The sequence below is a fragment of the Mesoplodon mirus genome, assembly GCF_964341445.2.
Source record: "Mesoplodon mirus genome assembly, chromosome: 2".
NCBI classification, from domain to species: Eukaryota; Metazoa; Chordata; class Mammalia; order Artiodactyla; family Ziphiidae; genus Mesoplodon; species Mesoplodon mirus.
In genome coordinates, this window is record NC_138977.1 from 218,731,438 (window position 1) to 218,747,476 (window position 16,039).

Sequence of the window (16,039 nt, forward strand, 5' to 3'; positions counted from 1 at the left end):
AGTAGTTGCGGGGCATGGGCTCAGTAGTTGTGGCACATGGGCTTAGCTGCTCCGTGGCATGTGGGATCTTCCCGGACCAGGGCTCAAACCCGTGTCCCCTGCATTGGCAGGCAGATTCCCAACCACTGAGCCACCAGGGAAGTCCTAAATGTAACTCTTTAATGCATAACTTCATTATGACCATGAGGGCAAAGTTCCCTGCAACTTTTTAAAGGTGTACACAGAGTCAAATAACAATCCCAGGAAATATTCAAGTATAGCCAAAAGCAAGCCCGAATGTGACACACACTAAATTATAAGCATCCTTACTGTGGTCCAGCAGGGACCCAAGAAGGATCCCCTCTGCACAAACAGACCCATGTTCAATTTCTCTCATTTCACTCTGAGATTCCCGGGTGCTAATCATCAGAGTGGATGCTGATGGTTTTCCCAGACCTCCTCATCACCCCAAACCACGTTCAACCTCACAAAGAAGTAAGGATCCCAGCCTGGGGCTCCCTGTGCTCCACCTCCCTATGCACGCCCTGCCACCACCAGAAGGAAGGATGGAGGAGGTACTCAGCTTGCCTGGGTATCTTCCATGTGTACAAGAGGTACATGTGCCACTAAACTCTGTTTTTCTCCTTAAAAAAAAAAAAGAAGAGGAAGGAAGGATGGAAACTCTTCGAACCCACCCTAACTGGTGACTGGTGTCTGCCTGTGTGGAGAAGCCCAATCATCAAAGAGACAATGGGAAAAAAATGGAAAAAAAAAAAAAAAAAAAAAAACAGGCAATGGATTAGAGCCTGGAGCAGTAATTCTCAGCTGCAGTGTCTGGTCAGCTCTGAAGGGTGTCATCAGCAATGTCTACTAATAATAGTTAAAGGACCAAGTACTTCAAATGATTAACATTTTGCAAAAAAAAAAAAATTCGTATTAAATATTGAGTCAAAAGACTATCTCAAAAAGAAAGGTAAGATATAAAGAATAACAGTAAGAATCAACTATGTATAAACTGTCTACTTTGCCATCAACTGTCGATTTCCCTCCCCAGTCCCATGCCATCCCCAGACCCCTCACAGAAGGACTGTCTCAAATTCTGTCGTCACTTCCTTGTTCTTCTCGATGGTAGGACCATATATGTTTGTACCTTTAGAAAACATTTTGTTCAGTTTTGCATGCTTTTTAGTTGTATCTAAATTGAAACAGCATATGTATTGTTTTGCCTCTGTATTTTTTCTTTTGACATTATGTTCCTGATACCATGTTTTTTCATGTAGCTATAATGAACTCACCAATACTGCTCCATGTGTTCCATTGAATGAACATACCACAATTTATTCATTCTACCAGTGATGAACACTTGGATGTGTTTCCAATTTGGGGCAATTAGAAATAAGGCTTCAGCGAACATTTCTGAACAACTTTACTGGGTTATAATTTATATTACTATAAAATTTACCCATTGTAGTGGACTATAAATATATACATTTGTGCAACCATAACCACGATCCAGGTTTAGAAGACTTCCATCACTCCAGAAGGTCCCTCACACCCATTTGTGGTCAATCCCACCCACTCACCCACCCACCCATAGCCCCAGGCAACCACTGACAACTTTCTGTCTCTATAGTGTTGCCTTTTCTAGAAGTTTCACACAAGTGGAATTGTACAATATATAGTCTTTCATGCCTGTCTTCTTTCACTTAGCACAATTTTTTAAAATTTATTTATTTTTAAATTTTTGGCTCTGTTGGGTCTTTGTTGCTGCGTGCAGGATTTCTCTAGTTGCAGCGAACGGGGGCTACTCTTCATTGTGGTGCATGGGCTGCTCATTGGGTGGTTTCTCTTGTTGCAGAGCAAGGGCTCTAGGCGTGCGGGCTTCAGTAGTTGTGGCGCACGGGCTTAGTTGCTCCGTGGCTTGTGGAATCTTCCTGAACCAGGGCTCAAACCCATGTCCCCTGCACTAGCAGGCGGATTCTTAACCACTGCGCCACCAGGGAAGCCCTAGCAGAATGTTTTTGAGGTTCATTCATCTTGTTGCATGTATCAGTAGCTTGTTCTTTTTATTACTGAGTAGTATTTCATTCTATGGACACACCATACTTGTTTATCCATTTATCAGTTGGTGGATATTTGGATTATTTCCAGGTTTGGGCTAATATGAATAATGCTGCTAAGAGTACTTGTGTACAAGTCTTTGTGTGGACCTATGTTTTCATTTCTCTTGGGTAGATAACTTAAGAGTAGAATGGCTGGGTCATATGGCAACTTTATGTTTAACTTTTTTTTTAAATAAATTTATTTATTTTATTTTTTATTTATTTTTGGCTGTGTTGGGTCTTCAGTGCTGTGTGCGGGTTTTCTCTAGTTGCAGTGAGCGCGGGATACTCTTTGTTGCGGTTCGCAGGCTTCTATTGCGGTGTCTTCTCTTGTTGCGGAGCACAGGCTCTAGGCACGCAGGGTCTAGAGCGCAGGCTCAGTAGTTGTGGCTCACGGACTTAGTTGCTCTGCAGCATGTGGGATCTTCCCAGACCAGGGCTCGAACCTGTGTCCCCTGCATCGGCAGGCGGATTCTTAACCACTGCGCCACCAGGGAAGTCCCATGTTTACCTTGTTTAAAAAACAATAAAACAGGGCTTCCCTGGTGGCGCAGTGGTTGAGAGTCTGCCTGCCGATGCAGGGGACGCAGGTTCGTGCCCCTGTCCAGGAAGATCCCACATGCCGCGGAGCGGCTAGGCCCGTGAGCCATGGCCGCTGAGCCTGCACGTCCGGAGCCTGTGCTCCGCAACGGGAGAGGCCACAACAGTGAGAGGCCTGCGTACTGCTAAAATAAATAAATAAATAAATAAAACTGTTTTCCAAAGTGGTTGTGTCATTTTGCAGTCTTACCAGAGTGTATGAGAGTTCCAGTTTCTCCACATCCAAGTAGCAAAACCACTGGGTTTTGCCAGTCTCTTCTATTACATCTACTTTAGTTGGTAGGTAGCGTATGAACATTCTGAATCACGTTTCCTGGTGCACCTGAGCAAGATTTCTCAAGCGTTTGTATCTGGCTGACTGCTCAATCATAGGTTATGTGTGGCTTCAACTTTACTATTAGATTTTAACAAATTATTTTCCAAATAGATTGCAGCAATTTCACTCCATTTACAGTTCCAGTTCCACCACATTTTTGTCAACATTTGATATCGATAGAATGTTTGATTTTGCCTGTCTGGTGGTGTACCTCATTTGGTTGTAATTTGCATTTCCTTGATTATAATCTTGTTTATTCTTTTTTTGGGGGCCGTGCTGTGTGGCTTGTGGGATATTAGTTCCCCAATCAGGGACTGAACCCCAGTCCTCAGCACTGAAAGCATGGAGTCCTAACCACTGGACTGCCAGGGAATTCCCCTTAAAGCAGTATTTATATATAATTATTAGTTGTTATTCAGATATTCTATATCCTTATTAATGTTTTGTCTGTTTTACCTACAAGACAGTTGTAACATCTCCCACGAAGATGGTGGATTTGCCTGTTTCTCCTTGCAGCTCTATCGGTTTTTTCATTCACATACTTTGAGGCGAAACGATTAGGTATATACTAGTTTAGAATTGTTATATCTTCCTGGTAAAAGCCAGAAAGGCTGGTAAAAGCCATTGAGGCTTTTACATTACATAGCCACTCTTTAATCTCTAGTAAAGCTCTTTGCCATAAAGCCTGTTTCGTCTGCTGCTGGTATACCTATGTCAGCTTTCCTCTGTTAGCGTCTACTGGCACATCTTCTTTCATCCTTTTACCTTTAAGCTTTCTGCATCCTTACGTTTTACACGTTTTTCTTATAGAGGATGTATAACTGTTTTTTTAAAATCCAGTCTGAAATTTTGTACTTTAACAGCATTCTTTAGTCCATTTACATTTATTATAAGTAATCTTATGTTTGGGTTTATTTCAAACATCTTATTGTGTACTTCTAATTTCTTCTCCTGTTTTCATGACTTTTCCCTCGATCATACTTTCTTTTGGAATATTTATTTTTTCTTCACTCCACTTCTTTACATCCACTATATTGGAAGTTATACCCTCTATTTTCCTTTTTTTTTTTTTTTTTTTACAAGTGGTGCCCTACATATTTTAACATACATACTTAACCTATCAAAATTAATATCAATGTTCACGGCTTCAAAATGATCCACAGGGTGGGAGCTGGAGTGAAAAACAGGCGTGGGGGGCTAGATAAAATAAGAGTCATCCTGTATTAAGGGAGAAGTGGGTTAGGATTCTTTACACCATGACCTTTACTTTTGTAATGCTTAATATTTTCCGTAAGTTAAAAATCTTAGAGTTAGTATCTTTACCCTCCTGAACAATACAAGGATTTTAGAGCACTCTAGTCCAGTCACTCCCCCGTGATGCACACGCTGTTGTTGCTTGGTATTTTTGTTGTAGTTGGCTGTTTGTTTGTTTTAACCACAAATTAAATAACATCATCATCATCATTATTATGTTTTAGAGTACCCCACACATATACTACTTCCTTTGCTCACCATCCCTTCTTGCAACTCAGACCCTAGGCAATTACGTTCCATCTGCCTGAGGGACACACACATACACTGCATAGGGCTTCCTCACCCTACAGAGTCCCCTGTATTGGGTCAGGTCCCAACTGGCAAAGGAAACCTCAATTCACCAGCCCAGCTGACCTCTGGATATGCAAAGGTCTTGGGACCCATGACACATGGGTCCCCTGTGTGTTGGTTGGATGCCCCTTGCCAAGGGGTCCCACAGTCCTCCGTACTCTTCCTGTGGGAAGCAGAATAATGGCCCCAAAAGATGCCCACATCCTAATTCCCGGACCCTGAAGACTATGTTACTTTCCATGGCAAAAAGGAATTAAGGTTCCAGGTGGAATTAAGATTGCTAATTAGAGAGCATTAAAATAGGGAGAGTACCCTGGATTATCCAGGTGGGCCCAATGTAATCACAAGCATCCTGAAAAGTAGAAGAGGGAAGCAGAAGAAAAAATCCTTTGAAGAAGGAAGGGGGCCTCAGCCGAAGGAATGCAGGCAGGCTCGAGAAACTGGAAAAGGCAGGGAAACAGATTCTCCCCTAGAGCCTCTGGAAAAGAACGCAGTCCTGCTGACACCTTGATTTTAGCCCAGTGAGACCCATTTCAGACTTCTGACCTCCAGAACGGTAAGATAAGTTTGTACTGTTTTGAGCCGCTATGTTGGTGATGATTTGCTGCAGCAGCAAAAGGAAACTAATATGTCTCCCACCAAAGTATCATCATCTGTTTGTCTGTCTGTCCACCCCCATCAGAGTATAAGCTCCATGAGCTCAGAAGTATGCCCGTCTTATTCACACTCAGCCCAAGGCCCTGATGGTGAACAAATAAACCTGAGAGCTGGAAAGGGCCAAGAAATCGCTTAGGCCACCTAATTATTTTATTTATTTTATTTATTTTATTTTTTATTTTTTTCACCTAATTATTTTAAATGAGAGAAAACTGAGGCCCAGAGAAGGGCAATGACTTGCTTAAGGCTACTCCATCTGTACCAGCCTGGGCCACCACCCTGCCTTCTGGTCCCTAAGCCATAGAAGCCCCAGGACAGGCACAACTGCCAACTTACCATCATGGACAGGCACTGTCAGGGCACAAGAAACCCTAGGGAACTCGGGACAGCTGGGAAAGTCAGGTAAGACCGAGAGAAGATGTCTAAAATGACTTGAGCAATCTTAAAAATGGAGCCCCTGGTCCACCAGTAACTACTAGACAGAACTGTGCCCAGCACCCACCCGCCTGATCAGCTCAATTAGAAAGACACTTTCACCTGAAGCTTTAGAAAGGCCCATGGGCATGTAGTTAATGGCAGACTGAAGGCCTGCTTTCAAGAATCTTATTATACAGCAGAAACTAACACAACATTGTACGGCAATTATACTCCAATAAAGATGTTAAGAAAAAAAAAATCTTAGCATTTCACTCTTCTGGCCAGAGTCAAAGCTTTGGGCAAATTAGGAAAAGGTACTTCTTCCACAAGACATCTTTTTCCATCTGTCAGAATATTGTCATAATATACCATTCCATTAGAAAAAGACACTTTACTCCCGATTTGCCAGAAAACTATCAGAGATTCACTCATATATGTATTACCACGTCTATGAAGTACAAGACACCCCCTTAGATGCAAAGCCCTTGCACAGTACACAACCTGCAGAACCACACACAGCAGCCCTGCTAGGCAGTCTGGTCTCACCCCCTTCACTGACCTCATCTTCCCCCACCTCAGCGCTCAGGCCCATTGGAAAACAACCTTGACCTCATAGTTTACCCGTTTCATGTCTAACTCCTCCACTAGGGGCCCCAGCTTTTACTCCCTTCCCCTTGCAGACAGCAGGGGTTGAGGATGAGCATGGGAAGCCTGATAGTCCCAGTCAGAAAGAAGGTGAGGAGGTAGGGAGACAGGAAGTAGTGAATTCTAACTGAATGTCTATGGGCCAGCAGCTGGTTGAGGAAATATGGTAGCTCCCAGCACAGGCCTTGGAGAAAGCCCACCCACTACCTACCGGGGAGATGCTGGGTACACTTTTTTAGCCTCCGAAAACCTCATTTTCCTTTCTGTGAAAAGGGTATGATTGTAGCACTGCCGGAAGGATTTAAGAAACTATGAGCTCATGCTGGTGCCCGTAAAGGCTCTGGACGTGCGAGCTGTTATTTCTGTTATTATCGGCACCATCAGCCCTTCGGGCTGTCAGCTTCCAGGCACATCTTGCTTTAAAAAAAATTGGGACGATACATATTTCTAAAAGCAAACCACATGGCTAGGAGAGGGAGGGTGTGTTACAAAGAGAAACGATTACCGTTATACCAAAGTACCCATTGGTAGATAAATAGAAAAATCCACACCGCTTCTGAGTGGAACTGGTTTTCTTTGGGAACAATCTCTGACACGCTGGATGGGCCCCGTTTGGCCCCAGGCGGCTCCTTGTACCGTCTCCTTCTGCCCCCACTGCCCGTGCTCCTAGCCGTCCTCCCCCAGGCGAGCCCCAGAAGCCCCATGGCCAGGGGATGACCGGCTGCATGTAAGCAGGCACAGCCCAGCTTTGGAGAGGGACACGGATTTAAATGTGAGCTCTGCAGCCCCCCCTCATGGATAACACGAGGGCAATCGCAGCACCTGCCGCGGGCAGCAGTCGTGTAAGTGGTACCAAGACGATGCCATAAAGCACCTGGTCTGATGGTCGTGGTGTCACCATTACTGATATCAGCTGGGAGACTTCAGCGCAAGGCAGGCTGGGTAAGAGGAGGGCCACCACAAAGCCCCTGTTCTCAGTTCTCTGGATTTTCTTCCTGTCCCCATTTATACACACACACAGTTCTGACATGGTTGTCACCTCCATCTGGCCAGAATGTTGTATCCCACCTTTTTTTTTTTTTTTTTGCGGTATGTGGGCCTCTCACTGTTGTGGTCTCTCCCATTGCAGGCTCCGGACGTGCAGGCTCAGAGGCCATGGCTCACGGGCCCAGCCGCTCCGTGGCATGTGGGATCTTCCCGGACCAGGGCACGAACTCATGTCCCCTGCATCGGCAGGCGGACTCTCAACCACTGCGCCACCAGGGAAGCCCTATCCCACCTTTTTGATAGAATTCCCAAATGCATTTTTTTCATGTTACTACGTCTCAATTAGAGTGAATTCAGCTGCAAGTAAAAGAATACCTGACTTGTAGTGGCTGAAACAATAAAGATTTTAATTATCTTGTGAAACAAATCACAAGACTTCAACAGAAATGTCACCAAGGCTTCATTTTTTTTTTTTAATATAGCTTTTCCAGGCAGCCATCACCAGTGTGCCAGCTTTTTATCCCTTAAGACTTTTGTCACCTCTGGGCTGCCTCAGCTCCACAACCTGTCAGTGACCAGAAGAAGGTGAGGTTCCTGATCTTTTTTTTTTTCTTTTCTTTTTAAAGAAGGGAGCAAACTCCCTCTCAGAGCCCACCTAACAGACATCCCCTTATATTTCAGGGACCGGACCTGGGTCACCAGCCCTCTCCTAGTAAACTCAGGGAAAATAGGCTGTTTCTGCTGGCTCACACCCATCACAGCTCATCCACATAGGGCAAGGGAGAGACTGTTCCAGTACAAAATTAAGAAAGCAAGAAGGAGAGAGTGGCTGTCACTTTACACGATTAGCCCCCTCGCGGATCGAGGAAGGAGCTGGAGCCCAGAGTGGTAAAGTCCCGAGTCCAAGGCCACAGGCAACTTTGCAGAAGGACCAAGATAAAAACCCAGCCACTGGCCCAGCAAACTCCCGTCACTTCACCAGGTGGCTTCTCAACCCACTACAGCCACCTCTAAGCCCCAAAGGGCAGAAGCCCCGTCCCCGGGATCCTCTGAGCTCGGCCAGAGGCATGACGTGCACAAAGTCAACACCGTTACAGAAGTGAGCCCCTGACATACTCAGGCCCCAGGGCGGGGGGAGCCAAAGCACTTCCTGCCCCTCGCGAGAGCTTGGCAGGCGGGTCAGCGGGAACCCAGAGCCTGACAAACAGCGTCTCTGTAGCTGCCTGGACACCCGCCAAGCTGCCTCATTCCCTAGGGCTGACCTCATGTTTCTGAAGAGCCTCAAGACGCCTGAGGTCTGTGTGTTGCCTCTCATGGTTCAGTTCTGCTGCCAGCAAAGGAAATGGCCCAGGATGGCGGCTGGGGGCCACGTGGAGAGGTGGAAACTCAGAGCCCAAGCATCCCTCCCCACTACCCACCCCTGCCCTGCCCGACTTGTGCCACACAGGCCCCGTTCCAGAAGAAACTGAGCAACGCTGTCTAACCTCTGAGATGAGGCCCATCCTGATCTGTCTTCCTGCTTCCATCAATCTGAAGGTATCCCTCGAAGACACCGTCACACTGTGACTCTTTCTGTTTCATTCCAGACTTCTGGAAAGGGAACAAAAAGGCAGTCAGACTTCATCTATCGGAGCATCTAAGAACATCTCAGAAGTCAGTTTCACTGCCTCAAAGAGAGCTGGAGAGCTCATCTGAGGCCTGTGCTTGGTGACAAAAGTAACTGCTGATTTACCCTAGAGCTGGACCAGGCAGCCACTCCAGCCTTTCTGCGGTCACTGACAGTGTACTGAGGCCCAGGGTGTCACCCGCCAAAAAAAAAAAGCCTTTATGAACTTGGCCTCCACTTCCAGACATTCTTTCAGGGCAAAACACCTACTGTGGGCAAGGCCAACAGCAGACAAGGTGAGCAGCCTAGGGAAAGAGCACGGAGCCAGGCCCCAGGACACATGAGCATCCTTTCACTTCTCTCCAGGGCATCTATCTCACAATCACCACAACCTACCCACCCAGGCTGTAGCTCCGAATCAAGGCATTTGTTTCCATTCATGTTCACTTAAAAGTGTTTATTCCCCTTGCAAAACCACAAGGGCTAAAAAATCATGTGAGGGAGGAAAGAAGGCCTCGCTTATTTGCCATCCTCTTTGGCCTGAACAAGGGGGATTGGGCCCAGCAGCTGGCGGTTTTAAACTTTCCTTGCAGAAGTTTTTCTCAGAATGGTAGCTCCAGTCTTCAGAACTTGAAAAGCCTGCATACCTTGAAAGTATGCAGGCTGCAGGAATTTTCCATTTATAGAATAATATTCTTCATACCACTCTGGGGGCCAGCGTTCTCGTGGTAAGAGCTCGGAGTTCAGTGTCAGCAAACCCGCCACACTTCTGCAGGAGCCCCACGCCATCTGGGCCCTTTTATTTATTTTTGGTGGGAGACGGGAGGAAATAAAGGAATAGCTTTTTAACTTGAGTGCCAACACAAACTTGGAAAAGGAACTGGGTTGGCAAGTGCAGAATATCACTGCCTGGTTGGGGACTTAACTGTTAGGGAGTAGTAGGTGAGGAAGAGACTGAAAAACATTTCTTCCACCCCACATGCAGACAGGTGGCCAGAACAGGCATCACGTTACCGCCTCAAGGCCTTCCCCATGCCTGCTACATGGCCTCTGGATTGCTCCTGAGGGCAGGGGCGCACGCCAAAGGCACAAGACCCCATCTCACTTCTCTTCTTCCAGTTTTCCCTGTGCACTACACTAGATTTCTGCTGATGCATGCACAGACTCAAAGTCTGAAATACGTTCAGGTTCCATGATATAGTGGGAAGGCCACCATGCCAGTCATGAAGAGGCCTGAGTCCTAGTTCTGGCTGTGACAAATTCACCGTGTGACCTTAAAGGAGCCCTTCTCTTCTCTGGGTCTCATTTTCTTCATCTGTAAAGTATGATCGGAGTGAATGATCTCAAAGATCCCTTCCACTGCTAACATTCTGACACACTCATTCACTCTAATGTTAACCTGTGCCAGCGCTAGGTTCTGGACATCCCCTCCTGGGCTATTCTAAACCTGCTGGGCACAGCCAGACCCATAAGCATAGCCTAATGACCACTAATGACGGCTGCAACACCAGCCTCCCAGTCCTTGTTTCAATAGCCACAGCTCCTCCAGAGAGAGGAAGGAAAACCCTGCCCTGCCCCATGAAGCCAACCCTGCCTGCCAGCTCAGCCACCAGAGGAGGCGTTTTCCCTGTCCCACAGCACCCTACAAGGATCCTCCCAGAAGCTAATACCTTTCCTACTTTCCATCTTTTTAAAAAATGTATTGCCACTTCTCCTGGGAAGGACATAACCACCTTGCGGCCACCTAATCAAGTCTTCTGATTTATTTTCCAAGTTTTTAGAAAAAAATTTTATTCATTTCAAAGTATTCAATTGTGACGCTGAATACGCTGCTATTCAAATTGCACATACACCTCAGATTTTAATACAGCCCCCGCCCCTGGGTTGGGGGTACACACACACACACACACACACACACACACACACACACACACACACACACACACACACACACACACACACACACACACACACACACACCATCACTGTCCTAAGGCCGGAAGATTATCTGGCCGAGCCCGCATCCCCACCTGTCACCAGCTAATGGCCACCTAGTCTCGGAACACCAGTTGGGAGGTGCTTGGTGCCGTGGGAAAGCCCTGCGTCCTTCCACTACTTACTAGGCAAGAACCAAAACCTCTCTGAACCTCTCTGAGGTTTGTGCGAGGATTTCACCCAGTTGAAAGCTCTCCAAAACGCTGTGCAAACGGAAGTTCCTTGATTGCTGGGCTGCTCTGACTTAAAAACTGCATCCTTAGGTCGCGCCAAGTCTTGCCTCCCCACATCTTTTCTTGCTGATGCTGGTGAGAAGGAGAGAGGAGAGAAGGGGTTTCTCAGAAGGCAGAAGGCTAGCCTAGGGCACTAAAGGCTGGGAGGTGGGTCTCACCACCAGGCTGAGGGAGATCCAGGCCTGGTCATCGGTTCCAAACCCAGGAAACAAGGCTCACGCGAGCCCCACCGGCCGCCCCCCCGTACTCCTCTCCCCTACTTTCCCCTCCCCTCCCAGCTGCGCCGTAGGGCACGCCCCCTCTCCCGATTCACCAATCAACGTCCGGAGCGGCGCCCGTGGCGCAGGGGGCTCAGGTCGGCAGCCAATTAGCTCAGCGGCCCGAGGCGGCGCCTCGCCCGCCCACTCCCAGAATGAAAGCCGCCCCGCAGCTGGCGAGGCTGGCGCAGCGCGTGGGGCGCGGGAGCCGCGCGGGTCGGAGCAGAGCGCGCTCACTGCCTGCCCGGCCGCCCGCCCCCCCGCGCGTCCGCCTCCGCTCCGCCTCGGTCCGGGGCACGGGCGAGGTGGCCGGGGCGGGGGAGGGCAGGGGGCAGGGCCGAGGCGACGAAGCCGGGGGCGGGGAGGAGCGGGTCCGGATAAAAGGCGGCGAGGCGGCTCCACCCCGAGGCAGGCCAGCGGGCAGGTTCGGCGCGTCCCTTCCGTCGGGCCCGCGCCGGCGGTGGGGAGGCGGCGCGCGCGGCCCGCAGCCCACCCATGGAGGCTTTCCACTGGGCGCCCCGCTCGCCCCGCCGCGGCCGTGCCCCCCCGCCCATGGCGCTCGTGCCCAGCGCCCGCTACGTGAGTTCCCAGCGCCCGGTGCACCCGCAGCCCTTCAGCTCGTGGAACGACTACCTGGGGCTCGCCACGCTCATCACCAAGGCGGTGGACGGCGAGCCGCGCTTCGGCTGCGCCCGCGGCGGGGACGGCGGCGGCGACGGTTCCCCGCCCTCTTCTTCCTCGTCGTGCTGCTCCCCCCACGCTGGGGCCGGGCCCGGGACACTGGGGCCCGCGGTGGGGCCGCCCGACTACGACGAGGACGACGACGACAGCGACGAGCCGGGATCCCGGGGCCGCTACCTGGGGGGCGCGCTGGACCTGCGCACCCTGGAGCTGTGCGCGGACCCCGCCGAGGCCGGGCTGCTGGAGGAGCGTTTTGCCGAGCTGAGCCCGTTCGCTGGTCGCGCCGCCGCCGTGCTGCTGGGCTGCGCCCCCGCCGCTGCTGCCACCGCCGAAGTGGCGCCGCGCGAGGAGCGGGCTGCGGCGTGGGCGGCTGAGCCCAGGCTGCACGCCGCCTCCGGGGCGGCCGCCGCCCGGCTGCTCAAGCCCGAGCTGCAGGTGTGTGTGTTCTGCCGGAACAACAAGGAGGCGGTGGCGCTCTACACCACCCACATCCTGAAGGGACCCGACGGGCGAGTGCTGTGCCCCGTGCTGCGCCGCTACACGTGCCCCCTGTGCGGCGCCAGCGGTGACAACGCACACACCATCAAGTACTGTCCGCTCTCCAAAGTGCCGCCGCCGCCCACCGCCCGCCCGCCGCCGCGCAGCGCCAGGGACGGCCTGCCCGGCAAGAAGCTGCGTTGAGGACGCGGGCTCCGGTCTGCTGCTGCCACCTGACGCCACCAGGGTCGCCGCCTGCCCACTCTCGTATTTGGTCTGCGCACTCTCTCTCCCTTGCTGCTGGTGAGCATGGAGCTCAGCAGATGGCTCAACTTGGGATGTCGTCTTGGTTTTCTCAAAGGAAGCCGACGGTACTGAGTACTTTCCTGTCGAAGAGCGGTTGAGAGTAGACGCTAAAGTCTTGATTTATCTCGTTTGTGCACATCCAGACGATGAAGGCTGGGTATTCTGCTAACTGAGATGTGGCAACTTAGAGGCGCTGTTTATTTATAGGTCGACCTATTTTAGATGCGCATCAGTATGAAATTGTCTCAATCTAATCTTGGATGTTTAATTTTATGAATGGAGGCACTTTACTAGGTCTAGAATATTTTTTTAAAAGCCTCTTAACCGAACTTAACTGGCGATTTTATGGAATGTCAGCAAAATGACTTTTATTGTTTGAAACAAGTAATATTTCTGTTGTCCTTAATCAGTTATTATAATTCCAGGCGAAGCAAGGCCCCCTGCCTGGTAGCATCATTAAGTGAAGGCTTAGTAAACTTTCCAGTATTAGTTTGGGTGGGTGTTCCCTCCTTGTGGCTTGTTTCTGTCCTAGCTGGATGTAGCAGGTAGAATACAGCTCCTTATCCTTTTATGTACCAGGTCTTTTATTACTGAACGAGCAACTAGCGTTTTCCACCTCTAAAAGTTGTGCCAAGTTATAATGTTGTGTACACACTTGAAAATGGTGCTGTTTAAAAAAAACTTGTGCATTTATACAGTAACAGTATGTTAATTCATTAATCTTGCCTTTAACTCTGGTACTTGGCCTTTTGTCTATGCTCCCCACCCCATTCGTTTTTCAAAACATTTATCATCCTTCAGATCAAAAGGGAGTAGTATTAATTCACTGTCTGAATTGCTCAATTTCAGGGTTCCTAAATAGTGGAAAGCTCATTCCAGCTGTTGCCTCTCAAACTAAATGTAAGATGGAATCCTTTGAGCTCTGGAAGGTCAACGTAATAACCTGGGTTCAGGAAGGTTCCACTCTGGGCTATGTTGGCTTTAAGCATCACAGGCAGTCCTCAAACTGGTATAAGCACTAATTAAAGGAACTATTGGGGTGGGGGGAGACAAGGAACGCAGCCTCTCTCATGTTCCCATTCTCACTGGAAGATTACCCTTCTCTTTCTGGAATCCCGCCAGTTATCCATAAATGAGATTAAATCTAATCCTTAGCAAAGGTGCTTGACTCCTACTTTAACCTTCCACCCTCATTTTCAAATCCACTGTAGTGAGAGTACCACACCATATCTAGCATCAGGACAGACATAGAAGGCAAAAATGGAAATGAATTAAGATGAAGTCATCTGAAATGTATAAAATCACTATCTGAAAATACCAGCAAGAGATTTAGTCTATAGAGGTTCCAAGAGAGCTTAGCTAGGTTATTAGAAATTAGACTGCTGGGCTTCCCTGGTGGCGCAGTGGTCGAGTCCGCCTGCTGATGCAGGGGACACGGGTTCTTGCCCCGGTCCGGGAAGATCCCACATGCCACGGAGCGGCTAGGCCAGTGAGCCATGGCCGCTGAGCCTGCGCGTCCGGAGCCCGCAACGGGAGAGGCCACAACAGTGAGAGGCCCGCGTACCGCAAAATAAATAAATAAATAAATAACACTGGGGATAGCTATGAGCGTTTATTGGTCAAAGGAAGGTGCATGGGTGGGGGATGGACAGGACGATTTCTTGGTCAGGAAAAAATAATCCACTTGACTAGGCCTAAACTCAAGTAGCTTAATAAAACCATGAAATTAACTTATTTTCTTCAGTTTTTTTAGAAAACATACCAGTTTAAATTAGACTTGCTTTTTAAGGAGTTTTCAGGTCAACATTAATTCCTGTTACCTCTCGCCACTGCTCTAATTGTGTACCTTTTCAAGGTCATTATTAACTGAGGGGTGCACTCTCCACACCAGAAGATACGGTTTAGGTGACTTATAACTGCATCAGCCTCCAAACTTGCCTGTTCTCCAGCTAACTTTAACTCCCAGTATTTTAAGCATGAACAGGGAATATCAGTAGTTCTGCAGAGATCTCTTACGAAAAGTTTACTAACCACGCTAATACATTTAAAAGCAACTCTCAATCTGAAACATGTTTTAAACACTTGAAAAGCTAAATTTAGGGTAAAAGAAACCCAATTTTTGGAAGTGTTAAAAAGTATCCACAATAGTGTGATGAAATTGTTTTCCTAAGAACAGACTGCATATTTGGCCAAAAAAAAAGTATGGAATCCTCAAAAGAGCTTCACCAACTGTGCAGGCAGACTGCTTTATATTTTAAAATTATACCACAAATACACATGTACTTCAAAAAAGAAGTTTCAGTGTTAGTCCTAATTTTCTATTCTGTTCTTAGCTATAATCTGAACATTCCATTAATTTTCTGTATACTTCAATTAGACTTATGAAATCATGAATCCGTCTACAGCCAAATCATGCCACACCATATAGGTACCAACCTCCTCCTGGTAGCCACTATGGACAAATACTAGGATGTCGAGTCTTTTTTCGGGCCGTTGTCTCTGCCCTCAGATCCATCCATATTGACAGCAATAATATCCCCATCTAAAAATGCAGAAACCACTGGCAACGTGGAAGACAGTGAGTAGGTTGGTCGCTCAGCTTTCCTTTGACACCTGTGAATAAACACTGGGGGTGGGGGGTAAGGTTGTGAGGCCTTGAGAGTGGAAACCTAAGAGCAGGATCACAAGCAGCTGCAGACTATTCTGCCTTTATCCTGTGCTCTGATTCCAATACCCAGGACAAAGAACTTGGGAGAACAGGACGCCTGGAAAAGGGTCTGGGCAGGAAGGGTGGTTTGCAGACTAGCCTGGAAACATATAACTATCAGACACGCATCTGTAACTCATCTAAACAAATCAGCGTAAATGAATCGTCTGCTGTGGCCTATCTGTGATGGCCCAGGCACAGTCCTGTTCTAGTAACTTAAGCAGCTTACTGCCCCAAGTTTTTTCACTTGTTACAAAAGGAAAGACCCGCCCCTCACAAAAGAGGACCTTTTAAGACTTTCACTTGTTTGAAGTCCAGATATTAAGAAAAATGTTTTTTAAAGTGGTTTTTTTTGTTTTCATAAAGGTCTATTATTGGTGGGGAGCACATTTAACAGTTAAATACATTTAAATAATGTATAGGCGCCTGCACTGACTGCAACCTCGGTAACTAGATACCAACTCAGCTA

General features: G+C 48.3%; 1 protein-coding gene and 1 pseudogene across 2 annotated transcripts in view; one reads left to right on the forward strand and one right to left on the reverse strand.

Annotated features, from left to right (window-relative positions):
• LOC309816367 overlaps positions 1-11,896 on the reverse strand; it is a 140,731-nt pseudogene extending 128,835 nt beyond the window's left edge. The window contains exon 1 of the transcript in view: positions 11,637-11,896. The product of the transcript in view is annotated as an uncharacterized misc_RNA (transcript). The remainder of the gene's footprint in view (positions 1-11,636) is intronic.
• On the forward strand, positions 11,722-15,980 carry NANOS1 (nanos C2HC-type zinc finger 1). Its single transcript, XM_082608652.1, has one exon. It carries the CDS (start codon positions 11,895-11,897, stop codon positions 12,759-12,761), a length of 867 nt encoding a protein of 288 aa, XP_082464778.1. The 5' UTR covers positions 11,722-11,894; the 3' UTR covers positions 12,762-15,980.
• Positions 15,981-16,039: the final 59 nt, after the last annotated feature.

Excerpts from the sequence above, each read along its gene's own strand:
- NANOS1 (XM_082608652.1), top strand. The coding sequence starts at position 11,895 with ATGGAGGCTTTCCACTGGGCGCCCCGCTCGCCCCGCCGCGGCCGTGCC.